Source organism: Haliotis asinina, chromosome 13 (genome assembly GCF_037392515.1).
Source record: "Haliotis asinina isolate JCU_RB_2024 chromosome 13, JCU_Hal_asi_v2, whole genome shotgun sequence".
NCBI classification, from domain to species: domain Eukaryota; kingdom Metazoa; phylum Mollusca; class Gastropoda; order Lepetellida; family Haliotidae; genus Haliotis; species Haliotis asinina.
Genome location: NC_090292.1, coordinates 15764926 through 15785215, shown reverse-complemented (window position 1 = coordinate 15785215; position 20290 = coordinate 15764926). Strand labels below are relative to the sequence as shown.

The window sequence follows — 20290 nt, the reverse complement described above, 5'->3', positions numbered from 1 at the left end:
TATTTCGATGATTTTTACAATGTTTCAATTAATGGATGATATTATTTATATCTTTCAGGCAAAGAGCAAAATAATCATGCTGAAAGTACTGCGAGAGTTTCGGGGCAAGTCCCACGGAAAACAGGCCTCCGAGGAATCTGAAAAACTGCAAGTGGCCGCGGAAAAAGACAAAGATGTAAGTCAGATTTTATATATGATTTACATAGATTCCACGCGATCTTGTCCATACTATGAGGTGATGAGCAGTGGGTTCCATCTGTACCTTGGTCAAACCTATTGAAATGGAGGGACCGATGAGAACTTGTTTAGAGGTGCGTGTTTGAGTAATATAGTTTATAACTGTTGGCACACACATGCTGTGTTGAATCCTAGATAGAATGATGACCAATTGATCGTTGAGAGCATATGAGTGACTGAGTGAGATACTCGTTACGCCCCCTATAGAAATATTCCAGCAATATCACGGAGAGGGACACCAGCAATGGGCAATGTAGAGAATCGAACACGGGTCTTCGAGGTGACGTGTAAACGCCTTAACCACTAGGCTACCCCATCGCCCCGAGTGCATATAGAACTAGGGAGGTTAAAGGACACAGCGTACTGAGGAAAAATGTCCACAAATATATCATCTCTTACACTGCAAAGACAGAAAGGGAATCATACGGCGTTAAAGTTCCGAATTTTCGACAAGCGGACCAAATGATTATGCAGCCTAGAGGAGGTAATAGTGTGTGTAAAGTAGGATCAACAATGTGTAAGTAGATAGCTGCCTATCAGTCTGAAAACCAGGGTTCGATTCCAAACATGTGTACTTTGAGTAGAGGCATTTCAGTATTCACAGACGATCGCAAAATTCGGCGTGAAAACACATTCACTCTCTCGCGCTGTTATTCTCCACGGACATGAAGTATTGGGGCAAATGACTAAGTCATCTAGAACTGCATGTTTTGAATAATTGTGTTTTTACTTCCCTTGTGTCTTCTGTTATTCGATGCGATCGTGACAAGTAGAAATGAGACGCACGTTAAAATCCATATAGTCTGATAAACCTGTATTAATGTGCACACGCGCTCACGTTTAAAGTGGTTCTCAGCGATGACGATGATATTGGACGTTCACGTTGAAGCAGATTGCAGCGGCGTCTAGATATTCAATAATTTAAAAGAAATTAAATCTGCAGTATATCCGATGGATCTAGAATTTATCGGAATTATATTCAGCGCTATCGACCAGGAAGTATTGTACAAACTTACACGAATAATGAGCATTTCATACATATGTTGTCAATATACCCCAACCGCCGCAGAACGCACAGGAATGCATAGACTGCAGGGGAAGGGAAGTGCACATCCAGATGAAAGCAACGAGACATCATTATTCGAGTTTGGAGTAACATTGTTATCGTGGTCTTCAGATTGCAGGGGTTCAGGGACTGTTCTAGCCTAATAACGTTTTGATAACGATTCCAGTGTTGTATTCAAGTCCACGTTTGAAGTATATAATTTCTTATGACAGGGAGTTTAATCTTCTCTGTGCAGTCTGTATAGAGACTGATATGGTTCAAATGTAGAGTGATCTATTCCGTACATGCAGATTGATCTGGTCAATACATGTGGATTAATCTGGTCCATACATGTAGATTGATCTTGTCCATTCATGTCGATTAATCTAGTCCATCCATATAGATTCATCTTTTCTGTACACGTAGATTGATCCACTCCATACACGTAGATTGGTCTGGTCCATACATGTAGATTGATCAGGTCCATACATGTAGATTCACCTGGTTCGTGTATGTAGATTGATCTGGTCCATACATGTAGATTGATCTGGTCCATACGTGTAGATTGATCTGGTCCATACGTGTAGATTGATCTGGTCCATACATGTAGATTCACCTGGTCCATATATGTAGATTGATCTGGTCCATACGTGTAGACTGATCTGGTCCATACGTGTAGACTGATCTGGTCCATACATGTAGATCAATCTGGTCCATACATGTAGATGGATCTGGTCCATATATGAAGATTGATCTGGTTCATACATGTAGATGGATCTGGTCCATACGTGTAGATTGATCTGGTCCATACATATAGATTCACCTGGTCCGTATATGTAGATTGATCTGGTCCATACATGTAGATGGATCTGGTCCATACGTGTAGATGGATCTGGTCCATACATGTAGATTCACCTGGTCCATATATGTAGATTGATCTGGTCCATACGTGTAGATTGATCTGGTCCATATATATAGATTGATCTGGTCTATACGTGTACACTGATCAGGTCCATACGTGTAGATTGATCTGGTCCATACATGTAGATTCACCTGGTCCATATATGTAGATTGATCTGGTCCATACATGTAGATTCACCTGGTCCGTATATGTAGATTGATCTGGTCCATACGTGTAGACTGAACTGGTCCATACGTGTAGATGGATCTGGTCCATACGTGTAGATGGATCTGGTCCATACGTGTAGATTGATCTGGTCCATCCATATAGATTCACCTGGTCCGTATATGTAGATTGATCTGGTCCATACATGTAGATGGATCTGGTCCATACGTGTAGATTGATCTGGTCCATACATGTAGATTCAACTGGTCCGTATATGTAGATTGATCTGGTCCATACGTGTAGACTGATCTGGTCCATACGTGTAGACTGATCTGGTCCATACATGTAGATTGATCTGGTCCATACGTGTAGACTGAACTGGTCCATACGTGTAGATGGATCTGGTCCATACGTGTAGATTGATCTGGTCCATACATGTAGATGGATCTGGTCCATACGTGTAGACTGATCTGGTCCATACGTGTAGACTGATCTGGTCCATACATGTAGATGGGTCTGGTCCATACGTGTAGATTCACCTGGTCCATATATGTAGATTGATCTGGTCCATACGTGTAGATTGATCTGGTCCATATATGTAGATTGATCTGGTCTGTAGGTGTAGACTGATCAGGTCCATACGTGTAGATGGATCTGGTCCATACATGTAGATTCACCTGGTCCATATATGTAGATTGATCTGGTCCATACGTGTAGACTGATCTGGTCCATACGTGTAGATTGATCTGGTCCATACGTGTAGATTGATCTGGTCCATACGTGTAGATTGATCTGGTCCATACGTGTAGATGGATCTGGTCCATACATGTAGATTCACCTGGTCCATATATGTAGATTGATCTGGTCCATACATGTAGATCGATCTGGTCCATACGTGTAGATTGGTCTGGTCCATACATGTAGATTCACCTGGTCCATATATGTAGATTGATCTGGTCCATACGTATAGACTGATCTGGTCCATACATGTAGATGGATCTGGTCCATACGTGTAGATTGATCTGGTCCATACATGTAGATTCACCTGGTCCATATATGTAGATTGATCTGGTCCATACGTGTAGACTGAACAGGTCCATACGTGTAGACTGAACTGGTCCATGCGTGTAGATTGATCTGGTCCATACATGTAGATGGATCTGGTCCATACGTGTAGACTGATCTGGTCCATACGTGTAGACTGATCTGGTCCATACATATAGATTCACCTGGTCCGTATATGTAGATTGATCTGGTCCATACGTGCAGATGGATCTGGTCCATACGTGTAGATTGATCTGGTCCATACATGTAGATTCACCCGGTCCGTATATGTAGATTGATCTGGTCCATACATACAGATTGGTCTGGTCCATACATGTAGATTGATCAAGTCCATATATGTAGATAGATCCGGTCCATACATGTAGATTCACCTGGTCCGTATATGTAGATTGATCTGGTCCATACATATAGATTGATCTGGTCCACACATGTAGATTGGTCTGGTCCATACATGTAGATTGATCAAGTCCATATATGTAGATAGATCCTGTCCATACATGTAGATTCACCTGGTCCGTATATGTAGATTGATCTGGTCCATACATATAGATTGATCTGGTCCACACATGTAGATTGATCTGGTCCATACATGTAGATTGGTCTGGTCCATGCATGTACCTCTATCAGGTCCATACATATGGATTTGTCTGGTTAAAACATGTTAATCGATACGGTGCATATCGTCCTATGTACGTAAGTACGTTGTGTAATGATGAAGCTAAACACGGACCATCAACAGATGTCATGTTGACGACAGATGGAAGAGACATATCTCATTGCGCGTATTGAAACACAGGTTTGAGGTCAGAGCAAAATACAAAATAAGAAATAGCAATTTAGCAGAAATCTATAGAGTTAACAATTACTAACAGTCGATATATTGAATCCTCTTTTGAACATTTAACCTGTCACCTTGATTTTTGTACTGTTGTCCCGCCAAAGTATACGTGGTGGTGAAAATAGGAAGGACGTTTTGTCCAAACCGAAGGTTTAACAACGTTTCGCTCAACCCGTTCTTAAAATATACCGGGTAGCAATGTAGCACCGAGCAAGCCAATACATACCCTAGTGGTGACATCTTCATTGACCATTTCTGGAATGTTTATAACAGACATACCTATCCAAAACAAAGCAATGCGGCACATGTAGCGGGACATATAACACGTCCGTCTCTACCCAAAACCATTCTTTCCAGCATGTTGGACGCTGAATTTAATTAGGACTTTCGTGAAGTAGATTTTTACTCAGTTCCTGTGATGTTACTGGACGGGTCTAATAGCATTACACAACCAAAACCCCCTACCTACAGCCAGAAAAGACGTTGATAAGGAATTATGCTTGCTTGGATGGCATCAAGTTGTTAATCTTGACCATATACAATCAATATAACCGCTCTCTTCTCTTACAAGGGACGGAATGGGGCCTCGATGTAATAAAACTCCCCTAGTAAAATTACTCTAAAAGCCTTTTGCAATAAAACTCTATTACGTTTATTTACGCGACCATACGAAACGAGAATTGCGTTGCGTCGGTGTCGTCGAAGTCATTTAGAATGTGTAACACCCTAACCAATAATATATGATGTCACGGTCACATTTCTTTACACTTTTCCTGAGAGGACTTGAGGTCGGGATTCGTAGTTCGGCGTAAATAGTTACCAAATTTATGCCTCTCAACGCGACCATACCGGTTCATAGTGGTTCATATGATCCGGAAATAAATCATGTTGGATTAAACATGAAAGAGCCGTAAAGCGAGTTTGTGGGACATCTGTATTAATAACTTCGATTCTTCACAGGTCCATATGGTGAATCTCTGTGATGTGAGGAATTGTTTGTAAGAAGGCTAGCCTTGGGATTTCTAATATTTCAAAACGTCATGTGTAGTTCCTGATTTATTAAGCGTTCAAATAATTTCCAGGAAGAGATGTGGTTAAGATGCCATTGAAGATCATTCGCGGCTTAATAAATGCTGATTTTAAGGTTGAAAGAAGGTCATATGTTATCTCCACAGCTATATTCGTATTAGTAAGAGTTTATAAGTGAGTGAGTGAGTGAGTGAGTGAGTAAGTTAGATTTACCGTCGCCTTGAGGCGTTTCAGTGGCATAGCGCTTCTCACACACATTACAATAAGAAATACCGTCATTCACAAAAACAGAATCAAAAGTTACCCAGGTGCATCTGACACAATTTCCATAAGAAGAATTTCTGCTTCTCACAGAATCTTTTACTTAAGAAGATCCGGGTTAGAAATGGCCTTCAGTAAACCATTCATGTCGTAAGAGGTGACTTCCGGGATCGGGTGGTCAGACTCGCTGACTTGGTTGACACATGACATCGTGTTTCCATAGCGTAGATTGATGTTCTTGATTTGAATCACTGGATTGTCTGGTACGGAGTTAACCAACAAACAAATAAATAACTGACTAAACATTTACCGCCACTGACACGATCTTAGTAAAAACGTCCCCTTTCTTCATGTACTGCATAATTATGTATGCATGCTTATTGCTTGTTTCAGGATTCAGTAAGTAAAAAGGTGAATTAAAAATGTAAAAATTACGCGCTACAACCCAGCTGCATCACAATGTACCACTAACGAAAACATTTTGACAAAAATACCAATCAATCACCCACTTTAAGAAAAAATAATGACGTATAACTAATATATCGGCTTCCTCTTTTCTTCTTCCAGGGTACGAAAAGTGAGAAGACAGATTCGGATGACCAGAGCTACTATGACCCGGTGCCCCCTTCCAAGATCCAACAAGCCTCCTCACAGATGATCATCCTCCATTACTCTCCCTTCAAGGCGGTGTGGGACTGGATCATCCTCCTCCTCGTCCTCTACACCGCCGTCTTCACCCCCTACTCCGCCGCCTTCCTCCTCAACGAGGAAGAAATCAAGATGAAGCTGAACCAAGACCCAGCAACAAGGGACACCATTGCGGAGACCAGTCGAGCCGACCCGCTGGTCATTGTGGATCTCATCGTGGACTTCATGTTTATTGCGGACATTTTGATCAACTTCCGGACAACCTTTGTCGTGAATGGGGAGGTGGTCAGTGACCCTCAGAAGATTGCCATAAACTACGTCAAGGGGTGGTTTGTCATCGACGCCATTGCTGCCATACCGTTTGATCTTCTGTTGTTCGGATCTGGCACCAGTGATGTAAGTTGCTTTGATATTTTATTTCGTAGAGAGGGCGATGGAATGTGAGTTGGGGTGAGTGAGTGTGTTTTGACTCCAGAAATGGGCTTCACATATTATTCCCATGTGGGGAATCGAACCCTGGTCTTCGGGGCGACGAGCGAACGCTTTTACCAGAAGGCTGCCCCACTGTCACTGAGTGAATGTGTGAGTGAGGGAGTGTGGTGCACCCCTGAAGGATTTGAAGAGTGTATATCTTGTGTACAACATCAGGTGACTGGATGAGTGGCGTTTTAGGCCAGTTGAAGCCAGTTTAGGGAATTTTCCGGTGGAGGCTACCACACATTCGCAGTACACCATTGTCGGGATTCGAACTCTTAAGGTCAACGAAGACTACCTCAGCCAACTCCCAAATGGAGAGACAGTGAGAGAGTATCAAAGACACGCTCTGTGTCCATGTCAGGGAAATAATGTTTTATCTAACCGACGTTTTAAAGGGTAGCCTTGTGACTGTTGCTCGTCACCTCGACGACCTGGGTTCCACATATATGAAGCACATTTCTGCGGTTCCTCGTTGTGATATTTGCTAGAGTATTGCTAAAAGCGGCGCAAAACCATACTCACTTACCCGCTGTGGTAAGAGCGTGAGGTTCGAGTTCAGGTCCTCAAGTTTCCCGCCGTTATAATTCCGAAGGTGGTATTAAACCATGAGTCCTACAGGTTCTGCTTGACCTCAGCTACTCTACATATGCATAACCCTGGGGGTCACAATCGGCGCCTGGTCGAGTTCACTTTATTAAATAGGGGAGCAGATTATGTTATTGTTGCGTTCGTGCATGCATGCATACATGGATTTGTTACTGAACTTGTTACACGGAAAACAACATTTCCGAAAAAATCATTTCATGTTTTAATTGCATTGGGTTTTCAGTCGTAAGCTATCTTTTTTGGTTTACTGACTTTACAACGTAAAGTCAGTTGCTTTCAGAATACGATTCATTGCCTCTGCTCGCTGCCTAAAAACCCGAATAGGAAACATTAAACAATCTGCAGCTGAATGATTAAAGAGAATTAGGACATCGGTGACGGTTTCTCGATTCTGAGATGTCAAACGGCGACCTTGTCTCGGCTTTTCGGACATGCTGACAATCACCTGACAAATGCGCACCGCTACACAATAACAGACCCATCCAGTTGTGACACGGTCACGCAATGCATTAGGTCAGGTCAAGCGGAACAACATGTAATGGAGAAGATAACAAGAGACACTTACCCTTAACAAAGGGTAAAAGAGTTAAAAGCCAGCCTTAAATTACATGATCTCACTCATTGCCAGTGAGATTCCTCTGTCAAAAAGGGATGTAAAGAGCACGGTACAAAAAATCATCACGTGAAAATGGTATTGCTGAAATTTAATATCGGCGTAAACGAGTTTACTATTCTGTAAAATATCAAAGAAATATCTGGTGCTAGTTAGAGAGAAATCGCCATGGTAACAGGTTTTGTTGGATATATATCACACCTAAACAACCTTCGGTGCCATTGTTCTTCATCTGTCCGAAATCCTTGACTGAGAACACAGCTTCAGATGCTGCGACTGGTCCACATCACAGAACTCAAGTGATGAGGTTTACTGTTAAATGAGTTCATCCATTGACTCTTTTCCCAGCCATATAATCGGTTTGCGAATTAAATAGAAAAAAATCGATAAAAATTGTTTTTTCACTTAACAAAAGGTCGAAAGTCTGTGTAAAGAAAATTAAACCAATCTTTTTTTCTTATAGTGGAAAATGTTGGAGTTTTTAAAATCGATCGAGAGATTAGTTTCACTCCGGTTCACCTTTCAGCAGAATCATCAGTCGGGAAAAATACAAACGTATTTATCTTGAATGTCACTACATTTTGAATGACCTCAGTTCCATCGATACAAAACATGCTTTATCGCAATCACAAATAACGAAAACGTCTTGGAATAAATATTGACAATAGTACTATTAACGACAAATAGACAACAAAATGAATATGCAAATTGCACTGCCACACACATTGTGTAGAAGAATTCATACGTTGGGAAGTAGGACAATTGGCACCTGAACAATTACTACCTTGGAAATTCTACCTAGGACAATTGCCACCCAAAAGAGTTGAAGAGGCACCTCCCTCTGCAAGATAATCCATTACTGGTTTGAGATCCACGGGCAGGTGTTGTCCGGGACTCGAATGCTTCAGTCATTTCACCCTCCGGAATGAATGGGTGGCTGTTGTCCTAGACTCCATATACGGATACAGGGGCCGTCCTATCGCTGGAATATTACTGAATTTGGCGCAGCACATCAAAGAAACAAAACAAAACAAAACACATCCATGTCGCATTTAATGGATGAGCCTAAAAACAAAATAGTTCGTTCTCCAATTTCGTTTTAAATAAGGATGTCCATCAGAGTTACCCACCGGAAGTGCCATGCGTATGACTAAAACGAATTGAGATTCATTTCCCGTATAGGGCAATGTCTAACCCATGCGTCACCCTCGGTGATGTCTATTGGGAAAATATTGACAAGATTTCACTCGGCGAGATGGTTGGAGTGTGAAGGGGGACCACGGCTGCACCTAGTCTGACAGGAAGTAGACACCGTAGGACAAACGGTCACATAAATCACCAGTTCAAGACTTTTGCTGAAAGACCGCGTCTTTACATTTTTCTCACCCCGACTATTTCACTTTCCTAAATTGAATTATTCAGGTTATATTCGGTTGTCTCCCTTTGATGATAACGTTTAGAGTACATGTATTGCGTCAAACTTCCTCCCAGGAACAATGACTGAACGCCCGGCGCCATCTATTCATGTTATATTCCTATAGATTTTGATGACCGGGACCTGTGCGGTTGTTCAATGGTTAAAGCGTTTGCCTTTTACGCCAAAGGCCCGGGTTCGTTCCCACGTGCAGTTAGGTCAACATGAAGTCTCTGAAATGAACATATTTTGCAGGAAAACCTTTTTCGAATCCGTGTTAAGGAGCCCAGAGACTTGCTTTATTTTCAAACTGTAATCTAGACTTGCCACAAATTCAATACTTCCCACAAATTCTGGACTTGCCACAAATTCTATACTTGCCACAAAATCTGGACTTACCACAAAATCTGGACTTGCCACAAATTCTATACTTGCCACAAATTCTGGACTTGCCACAAATTCTATACTTGCCACAAGTTCTGGACTTGCCACAAACTCTGGACTTGCCACATATTCTGGAGTTGCTTCAGCTGCTCTTGGATATACGCTTTTATGACAAACTTTTATTTACAGTAATATTGCAGGTCTGTTGCTGAACGCGCTGCAAAACTATATTCATTCACCTAATTACAGAATAATTTTAATTCCATTGAAGAAAATTATTCCATTGGGACCGGTCAAATTTCACGAATTCATAGCCCAGAGTCATGGGATAATCTAATACATTATGTCTTGTTATTTAAAAAATATCGAAAACGACATTACAACACAAAAAACGTTGGCTTTTTGTTGAACAGTTCTTAACAGATGCCATGCTCACTGATTGATCTACACTGCACAAGCCAAGTCAGAAAAAAGTGTAGAATTCAGCCAGCACGGATTTACGGGCGATTTGAATTTGATTCCTACATTTTGATGTTGTCGAGAGAACGTTCACATATGTAGGTTGGGAATAGCCAAAGGGCTTCCGTGTCATTGGGAAAATAATAGCACACTCTTTTAGTGTTTTTCCCGTGAGGGATTATATGTGTCGAAAGGATGCAGAAGAGAACGGCAAGTCTGTATCGCCCGAGTTGGTTCTGCACCGCCACTCAGACGTGTGGGGATTGTAAGAAACAAGAGCGCTCGTGATAAACAATGTGTCTTTGTCCTCGTATCCAGTACCTCTCTCTACAGCTTTCCAAATATGACGCTCGCGATTCTCTGGGCCACGAAATAGCTGGATATTGTTTTATCAATTTAGTTTCTGCTTTATCTTCAGTTGGTGTGGAGGGCGGTGCTGAAATTGTTGGGTTGAAAAGAGTGGGGAAGGGGTAAGGTGGTGGTGGTGGTGTTTGTGTGTGTGATTGGGTGGGAGTGATGAATGAAACATTTGAGTCTTGTAGCGAGACTGCTACTTTCAATCGCGGTGCGATGATATGCGGTGCGATGCGATGCGATGCGATGCGATGCGATGCGATGCGATGCGATGCGATGCGATGCGATGCGATGCGATGCGATGTGCGGTGCGGTGCGGTGCGGTGCGGTGCGGTGCGGTGCGGTGCGCGGTGCGGTGCGGTGCGGTACGGTGCGGTGCGGCGCGGTGCGGTACGGTGCGGTGCGGTGTGTGATATGGCGTGATGTGATATGGAGTGGTCATTTACGATGTGGAGTGGTGCTGTGCGGTTTGATGTGAAGTGATGTGGTGGTGATGTTGTAGTGATGTGGTTGTGATGTGAAGTGATGTGGTGGTGATGCAGGTGGGCGAAATCCCTGTAGTGGGGTGGGAATCTCACTTAGGACGATGAGGCATGTCTTGACTGTGACCTCCATCCATACACCATCTAAATTGTAAATACATCAAAGTCATGATCAAAAGCCATTTACTAATGTATCATAGCACCACAATACCAATGTACTTATGACATATACTTTTAGGGCTCGATTTAGTGTTGTGAAACGTGCCTTGGTGCAACCCAACATTACAAAGTGCAACATAGTTATTAGCCTAACTTGCACCAGGTGCAAGTCAATGTTTGAATGGGTTAACCTCTGAATGAAAGATCTAAATATTTGCATCTGCATATTGCAATAAAAGCAGTGCAGCTTGAATCTGACTGGTGCAACTAACGTATCTTAACGTATCTTATATTGAGCCATGACTATAAACTACCAGAAACTAAAGCTTAACTACCACGCCAACGACCAGGCACAGTTTCGCTGACTCAATATCCCTGCATGATTGTATGACAACCTGATGATGATTTCGTACGTGAGTGAATGAGTATGGCGTTACACCCCGTTTAAAAATATTTCAGCAATATTACGGCGGGAGACACGGAGGAGACACCCATGTAGGAAAGCGAACCTGGGTCTTCGGCTTGACGAACAAATGCTTTAACCACAAGGCTAACACCACAACCCCACCCCAGCCCCAAACGCACCCCCTCACCCGTCCTTTATTGTCTTAATTGTGGCGGTGTGCGGAACAACAAATTTACATCCAAGGCAATTTTCGTTCATTCTGTAATGATGCCTGGTGAAAAAGAAGTCTAAGCATAGAATTGCAAGCGGATATCTGCAAAATGAAAAAGATGCTAAAACATTTGTTTTGAACGATTACCCGGAACAACAGAGGGGATGGAATAAGTACATTTAAGAGAAGGCGAGCGTGACTGTCTAAGCCATCCAGGACAACAGTGATGGAGTGTTTATGTGCAGTTGGGGTTTGGACGGGGAGGGCGGAGTCCGAAGCCCCTTACAGCTGTGATAATTATTGGGAAATGAAGCATGATAGGTGAACGAGACACTGTAATTTATATGGATTCGTTAATTTTATGCTTCAAGAGCACGATGCCTGCTTTTCCGGAAAAAAGGAAGATTTATTCCCGCGATCAGCCTTTGCAAATTAAACCATGTTTTTGTAACGGGCGGTTGTAGCGACCGCGGGTTTGACCTTGACCTTATAGAATGGCGCTAGCTACCAAGTCATATTGTCCTTCTGTCTTGAGCGTTATTTGGTTAGTCAGTCGGTCGACATTTTTTAAGTTTTTCTCACAACGACATCTTTGCTGTCTTAACCATTCCAGAAGCATCGAAGAATCGTGTTAGAGTTGATCTTCAGCTACTCTTGCTTGTCGTATGAGGCGACTCCCTGACACATGGCGTCCGAATTGCACAGATCGGTGTTCATTCTGTTGATCACTTGTTTACAAACCACTGTCATTTAGTCATCATAATATTGCCACATTGTAAACCAAAAGTCACTGTGTTCTCTAATCTGATTAGTTGAAAAACATGATCAAATGGTATTAGATTCCCGGAAACTGCAAGACTATTCACTGCGTATTGACCTCGCAAACAATTGTTTTGTTGAGTCATCAACAGTGGTGACGTCATTCAAATCATGTTGTGATGTAAAGTCAGAATGACGTCACAAAAGAACAACTCCAGACGCTACCATGGGAACCAGCTGAAACGGCCTGCTGATGACACTTCACTGCTGTGCCCGTACTCGGTGTAAACGAGTGCAGATAGTAAAATCCTTTGGTTTACTTTTGTGTTTACAGTGTCGATAAACATCATGCGTTGGCCAGTTTCCGGGTGTTATTGAGTATTTGAAGCACGGGAATGTTTCATTTGAAACCTCTCCTAATTAAACACCAAACACACATTTTATCGTCCCATGTATCAAACTCTCTCGGTCACGTTTCGTTGAAATAATCTGGTGGCCAAAGCGTCCGCTCAACACGACGAGTATCCTGTCTCGGTTCAAGCGGCATAAAACTACACTTTCAGAAGGAGGAGCATTAGACGTAACCGCATGCGCTCGTCACACAGAAAACTGGTCCGGTCGCGAACCATTGTCAATATCAAACGACCCTGCCATGAAATATTCACGCGTCTTACGACTTGCCCCTTAACATATCTAAAAAATATTACCGATTTCTCATAGAATGTTTGCAAATGACAAATATATTTACATCAAAACAAACAGTTCCTTGACATGTGCGTTCTGTTTACTTTGGTAAATACGGTTTTATCAATACATTGTCTCACAAACCCTTCCTGAATACCTCACACATCAAGCGTGATGTATTATTGAAGAACTATTGATAATCTGGATATTAATAATGTACACCTGTCACACAGTGAAAAACTGTCTAAAGCATCGTGCTAATGCCTGTATTTCCCATGTCAATATCAGATCATATTTCGTTAAACAAACGTCATTGTTAATGTCTGATAAAATGTATATGCCATTTTAAAGCATGTGCTCTAATGTTATCCGTGATATCAAATACAGTTCACGTCGTTGAAGGGTTAAAAGCATTCGTGATCCCCTATCGAAAACTCTAATGTATGTTTTGTGACATGAAAATGTGAAGAGCTACGTTGAATGTATCGCGCACACACTGACATTGATTTGTTATAATCGATATATCATCGATATTTTGAGAAGTGGAAGTCGGTACACATTTATTGATGCCTAGAGAACTGTTCTTACGCACATTAAGATGTGAGACACATTTGTGACACCTTGTCATTGTTTGTTTCCTTACTGTCTATTGCCGTATGTTTTAGACTCAGCATTTTCTAGTTATATGAAGGCGGGATGGGCATTTATCTTACCTCACACCTGAATGTCGCTTTCTCATTTGCTAAGCGCTATTGTATTACATGTATTTTCAATGTACCCCGCTTACAGCCAATGTATTATTTTCACTGTACACCGCTGGGAATATTCGGAACTCCTCTACTGCTTCTTGGTAGTACTTCTTTGCCTCTAATAACATTGAATCACGTATCAGGCACGGAAATTACCGATGTTTTGCGATTGAAAATCGATGGAAGGGAGATAACTCTAAAACTGTTTACCATTCGGCAAAATGGCGATTCGCCTCGCATTCAGCAGAAGTGCTTCAAACAGTTCGAAATTAAAATTCAGGTGTTCGGTAAGATAAATACGTTGTTCACTGGTCCCTCGGGGGCCTTTGGCTCGTGTACCCTCGAGATCTGTTTATGTTCCACGAGCCCTGCGGCTCGAGGATGCAGACCTCGAGGGTACATGAGCCCATGGCCCCCGAGGGACCTCGTTGGGTCTCTCAGCCGTGACGAGCGAAGGCTTCAACCACAGGGCTACTCCATTGCACCTTGTCTGTTTTTGACAAGAAACGCCAGTGATTGCTATCATGAGCAACTGTTCATACGTGAGATCACGTGGTCAGGTCAACGAGTCAGACCAACCAATCCACATGGTGGTGCCTTACTTCCGGTACACGTTTCTATAATACATTCTAATATAGCTGGGCTGTTGTCAGCTTTAGCGTAAAGCAGCAAAGAATTAACGAAAACAAACTTTACACAACACGCACCCCAATACAATTACTGTTTGTTTAATTTAACTCCGCAATATGACAGCTACATGGAGGTGATCTGAAAGTAATCGAGTCTGGACAAGACAATCCAGTTCTTAACCGCATGAGCATCGATCCACCCAACAGGGATAGGATGACATGTGTCAACCATGTCAGTGAGGCTCACCACCCAGTCCCGTTAGTCGCCCCATGGGTTACTGCAGGCCAATTCCAACCCAGATCTTCCCGGGTCGGGTCTTCCAGGGTTCAGATCACCGTCATATTGCTGGTATGTTGCTAATTGCGGGGTTAAACGACAAACACGCCACTGACATAGGCTATCTACTCGTTCCTAGGGATGTCAGTGCCATTGTTATCGACCATTCAGGCGATATAACGCTCCCTTGTCTCCCACTGTTGACTCACGGTTGTTCATTGCGATACATTCCAAATTCCTGTCCCGTTCGTCCTTGTAAACTGTTGTCGATATCGCGTCAATAGCATGTCAATAGCTGCTTAGTTCTATCCGACAGCACTGCATTCTTTCAGCGATAATGATACCTCGTAGCAAGTATTGCACCGATTACCAGACACCGTGCCGGTATGTATGTCATTAAAACAAATTAATGAACACAGGTAACTGAAAAGCTGTGTATTACAATGACCATTAACCGTGACACATTGATTAGAGCCATGTATAAATATATTTTGCTTCCGTTTAAAGTGTTTCGGCAAGTCAATTGTCAATATCACTGAAAAACATGTTCGGCTCGCGGACTATTGTGACATGGCGATTTCAGTCTCAGTAAGTGTTATGAAAATCTTTCCAACTCACATTCTTGGTTTGCCAACTTGAATTTTGCACTATGCATGAACATCACAGTTGGTCATTACCACTGAATTGGTGCCCTCTTGGCAAGAGGCTTAATTTGTCATTGTTCATCCAGCAGTAAATGGGTACCCGTTAGCTTCAGATGATCTCGTGACTGTTATGTTATGGAAATTCAATGCACTTTGTCAGTTGTAATATTTATGTAACCTCACAATTCAAGCAATCGGAATGAACACTGGTGCATTAATACTCTTCTTATTGTCATACCCGTCTTGATATTGCAGGAATATAGCTAAAAGCTAAAACATCACTCACTCATTCATTTCGTAGTTTCTTGTTTGTTTGGTTGGTTTGGTTTTTGTTTTCTTTTTTTCTGGTTTCGTTTTGCTAGCTTTGGTTTGGTTTTTTTTCTGTTGATTTTACGTTTTTCTTTTTTTTTAATAATGAAAGACACCGAGTCTCTGTGTTGACGCAAGGTCTGATATCAACATCTAGACAGAGACCTGAAACGGACACAGATCGTGGAGCCCAAATGAAACAAGAGGCCAGTGACGTCACTTCTATGTAGATTGAGTTATTTCCACCCTCCTCTAATGTAGGTCCTTATCTGATGATCATTACTGATATATAACCACACACGATGTCTCAGTTGTAACATTACGCACGGTCATCTAGAAATATAACAGAAAGGGACACCAGACCCTAGCATCTTCAACACCCTACTCGAATATCGATGCCTACATAGCCATACATTTCACCTCCAACCATCGGAGTTCCTTGTATCAGGTTGCTATTAAAATAACCAGAGACGCGACATTTCAGATTAAACTGAATACAAGAGATGATCCTCCACGAATATGAACACCGCGTTGTTCATGGCGACTTATTTCACTTAGAACCAGCTAAACTCACTCACTCCTTACATAGGGTCGCCATATAGCTGGAATATTGCTGAGTGCGGCGTAAAACTAAACTCACTTACCTTACATAGGGATTGTGGGGTAGTCTAATGGTTAAGGCCACGGTTCGATTCCACACATGGGTACAATGTGTGATGGTCATTTTTTGTGACCCCCACCATGATATTGCTTGAATATTGCTAAAAGCGGCGTAAAACCGTACTCACTCACTCACTGATTATATCAGCGTTGTTTTAAAAATAACCAAAGACACAGTTTCGTCGGTCATGACACAAAACACACGATCGAAGAGACGAGCGTCTTCAACACACTGCTCAGTGTTGTACATAGCGATGCATTTCATCTCCCGCTAGCCCAGTTCCTTATATCAGAGTTGTCGATATCTCATCAATAGTTTGTCAGTGGCTGTCAGCGGGCTGTGTCACGAGGCGGGCAACAACAAGCCTGCGTGTGATACAAGCCGTGTAATATCCCGGCTTATGAGCGGAGATGAGGGGTCCCCGTCGCCTTATCTGCTGAGTCAGTAGAAAGTAGCATTGTTAATTTACAAGGCTCGCTGACAATTGATAGGACGCGACAAATTGCTTTCGTGCAAATGTGTTTCCTAAAACAACCATTAGGTACGATCAGACGCTATGCCCCCCTGAGATGAAGCAACGGTTACTGGGGCGGGGATGAATAAGGGCCTGCCGAAATCTTAAGCCTCAGTTGATGGAAACTTTGCTAGGCTAAACCAATTTAGCAGAATAAACATTCTCAAGAAGTTCGAATTAGGCGGGGTTTATGCTGAATAAAGGTCGATGCGGCGAAAGGGTGTTCCTAATTCCGTTTTATGAGATAACACTTTGGTAGCCGGGGGTTTAGGGCATTGCTGGATCACCTGAAGATAATGCGTAATGTTAGGAGGGGAAAACTGGGAAATAACACCATTACCCGAGCTGTCGTTATGAATGAAGGGTTTTAAAAAGCATGATTTTACCGCGAAAAGTTAGAGGTAAGAAATTTGAGTTCTGACAAAAACACCTGAAGTCACTTGGAAGATATTTAACTTTTTGGAGTGTTGGATTTGAAGATGACCCCGATCTCGAGCTGAACGAGATTCGAGATGGGAGACCATTCGAGAAGATGGAGACAAGGCGACTTCGTGGATTGTGGACGTAGACTGGCATTTTGTATTAAAACATAGTCGCCTTATTTGAAATGATATTACATTTCTACAAAAGAGACCAAACAATTTACACCAAATAGAACTCGGACTATATGGGACCTCTTCACTCGGTCAGCCTCTACTGGCTCGAGCTGGACACCATTCCAGTGTTTATTCTCAGGGGCATGTCATCGATCACCGACGGCGTGGATCGTTGTTCATAACATCGATCACGGGATCAACATCGAGGCTTTGATAGTCACAGGCCGGTGAAATACAGGTCGTGGTTTCTTTGGTGCAATTATCGATCATGCAAATACTCAAGGTGATAAAACATCCTTCTACCCCATCGTCCGAATAAACACAGTTGCACAATACAGCGTCAACGAAAGATTATATTTCTGACCTGCGAACACAGTTTTTAAACTGTTCAACAGTTAATCAATTGTTAATCGCGGCGTTTTGACCGGAGTTGGTACCGTCCGTATTAACGAGGTTCAAGTGAGTGTCTTTCGCATATTCATGCTGTATGACACAGATCTGTAAGTTATTTAGACCTCAACCAGACAATCCAGTGATTGATATCATGAGCAGCGACCGGGGTATGATGACGCGTGGAACCTAACAGTTCCAAATATCGGCATAGTATAGATTGTTGTAAAACAACTCTTACAGCTCTGATCTTCTTGATTGGAATATAACGGGTAATAATTTCTACAAGTCCAAATTAACATGTCCCCCAGTATGAAAAACAGCGATAAACACTGTTTTGAAAATAGATAAAAAATAGAAACAGACAGCAAAAGTACTGCAGGAAAGAACACCGCCAAAGAAATGTTCCGAATCAGCTGAGGACATGACGCAAATCCGGTATGGCTTTGGCACGCCTTGTTAATTTGATCTGTGTTCTTTTGTCTTGTCCCAAGTATTTACTGTCTGCAAAGACAGCCTAAGCTGTCATGACAAACGGTTCGCCTAACCTTTACTTCTTCGACTTTTCTCGCGTGAGGGAACAGCACATTACGAGACACGGAAGTACGATTGGCTTGCTTATTATACCCGTGATTAGAGGAAACAAATTGTCCATTTTCCAGTAAGTCACATGTCACATGAAATAAATGACCATCTTTCATGTGACCGAGGCGTCTGTTCATGATTCTGGAAAACAAAGACGGGCGTGTTTGACGAGTGTCATTTTACCTAATCAAAGCACATGCATAAATGGGGTCTGTTGAGAAAACGTGACAGTTAGTGGGTTTCATTTTCAGAAACATCGCGTGAGATGGGAGGATCTGATGTGTATTTATTTTGATGCTAATTATAGGTGAAATACGATGTACATATGCTACTGAAAGCTAATACTGTACATGCTAAGTACGATCTTGAAACACAAGGGGGATTGTTTGCCTTGGTGGTATTTAAATGTGCAAGCAACATTTTCCTGTTATTTTTTAAACGTTGCTTTGACGTGTGTATCATTCTAATGAGTGTGTTTAGTTCTACGCCGCACTCAGCAATATTCAGCTATATGACTTCGATCTCTAACAAAATCGAATCAGCACCAGACAATCCAGTGATCAACAGCAGGGACATGGATCAGCGCAGTTACCCCATCCCATCAGTCGTCTCTTATAACAAAAAACATAGCTTACTGATGATCTATTCTAACCCGGTTCTTCTTGCATTAGAAAGTATTTTAATCCCACAACTGTCACATTGCTTCATTTACATCTGAAACAATGCTGCTGTTCAAAATTATCGTGGTGTTGCGGCATAAAACAACACACATTCAACTGAATGTACCTATTCTTTTAGCTATTTCACCCATATAAACTGTTGTTTCTGAAACACCGACTACAAGGCTAATTCGTCGGCATTCTAGAAGTCTGTGAGTCAATAATATAGCGCACAACGCTATGTGTTGGAACTACTTGTTTTATGCATAGGGCAACGTTTTGGTGAGGACTCTTACACCGGTATCAACCTGAAAGACCTTACGCCTAGACGTAGCTCTTTGCACTAAACGAGTTATCATCCCTAAGATTGTATGCTGCATTATTAACTATAAGGCTAGTTATGTATGTAATCGTACACAAATAAAGGGAAATGTTTTAGAGAAATAGGGATGTCTGAGAGAGGAGAAATAACGCTCGACCCAGTTAGCTGCTCTGTATATTAATGACTTTGAAGACTGTGTGTTATCAGGAACCTGTCCCGGTATTAATACCTTGTATCTAGACATGATAATCTGGCTGATGTGTTCCACTCCACTACACTGATGAAGGGTGGCGACCCTGTTATTGCTGCTGATAATAACAGTAAATTACACACAGTGCTGTGTTCCTGATAACAGTTTCTGCGGAAACGTCCAGTTAGCATTGACAAATCGCAATTTGTTGGAATTGAGGTCTGTGAGAACATGATACACTGGTATATGACGGAAGTATCTGCTGTGCACAGTGTTTCATTAAGTACATGCGAACATTAATTAGGCACCACAGGAATCCATGAGCAGGCTCCAGTATTTTGGTCCAAACATGCGATCACACCCTTGCATACAAAATGCTTCAGAATATATCAAAAGCTCAGGGTCAAAAACGCATGTTGCGAAACAGTTTACTAATCATACGAAACACAGCCCCACACCATCACTAAACTACTCAAAAGGGTTCATATGAATGGACATTCATTTAATATTTCGATGAAGTATCCACCGTTTGCCATTTATAACAGTAATCGTGTAGTTCATCTATCGT

General features: G+C 42.1%; 1 protein-coding gene across 1 annotated transcript in view; it reads left to right on the top strand.

Moving 5' to 3' along the window:
- The window catches only part of LOC137260195 (potassium voltage-gated channel unc-103-like), a 195262-nt gene that overhangs the window by 122775 nt on the left and 52197 nt on the right, over positions 1–20290 (top strand). The window contains exons 3-4 of the mRNA XM_067797892.1: positions 59–175; positions 6109–6585. Of these exons, the coding sequence (XP_067653993.1) occupies positions 59–175; positions 6109–6585 (594 nt within the window). The remainder of the gene's footprint in view (positions 1–58; positions 176–6108; positions 6586–20290) is intronic.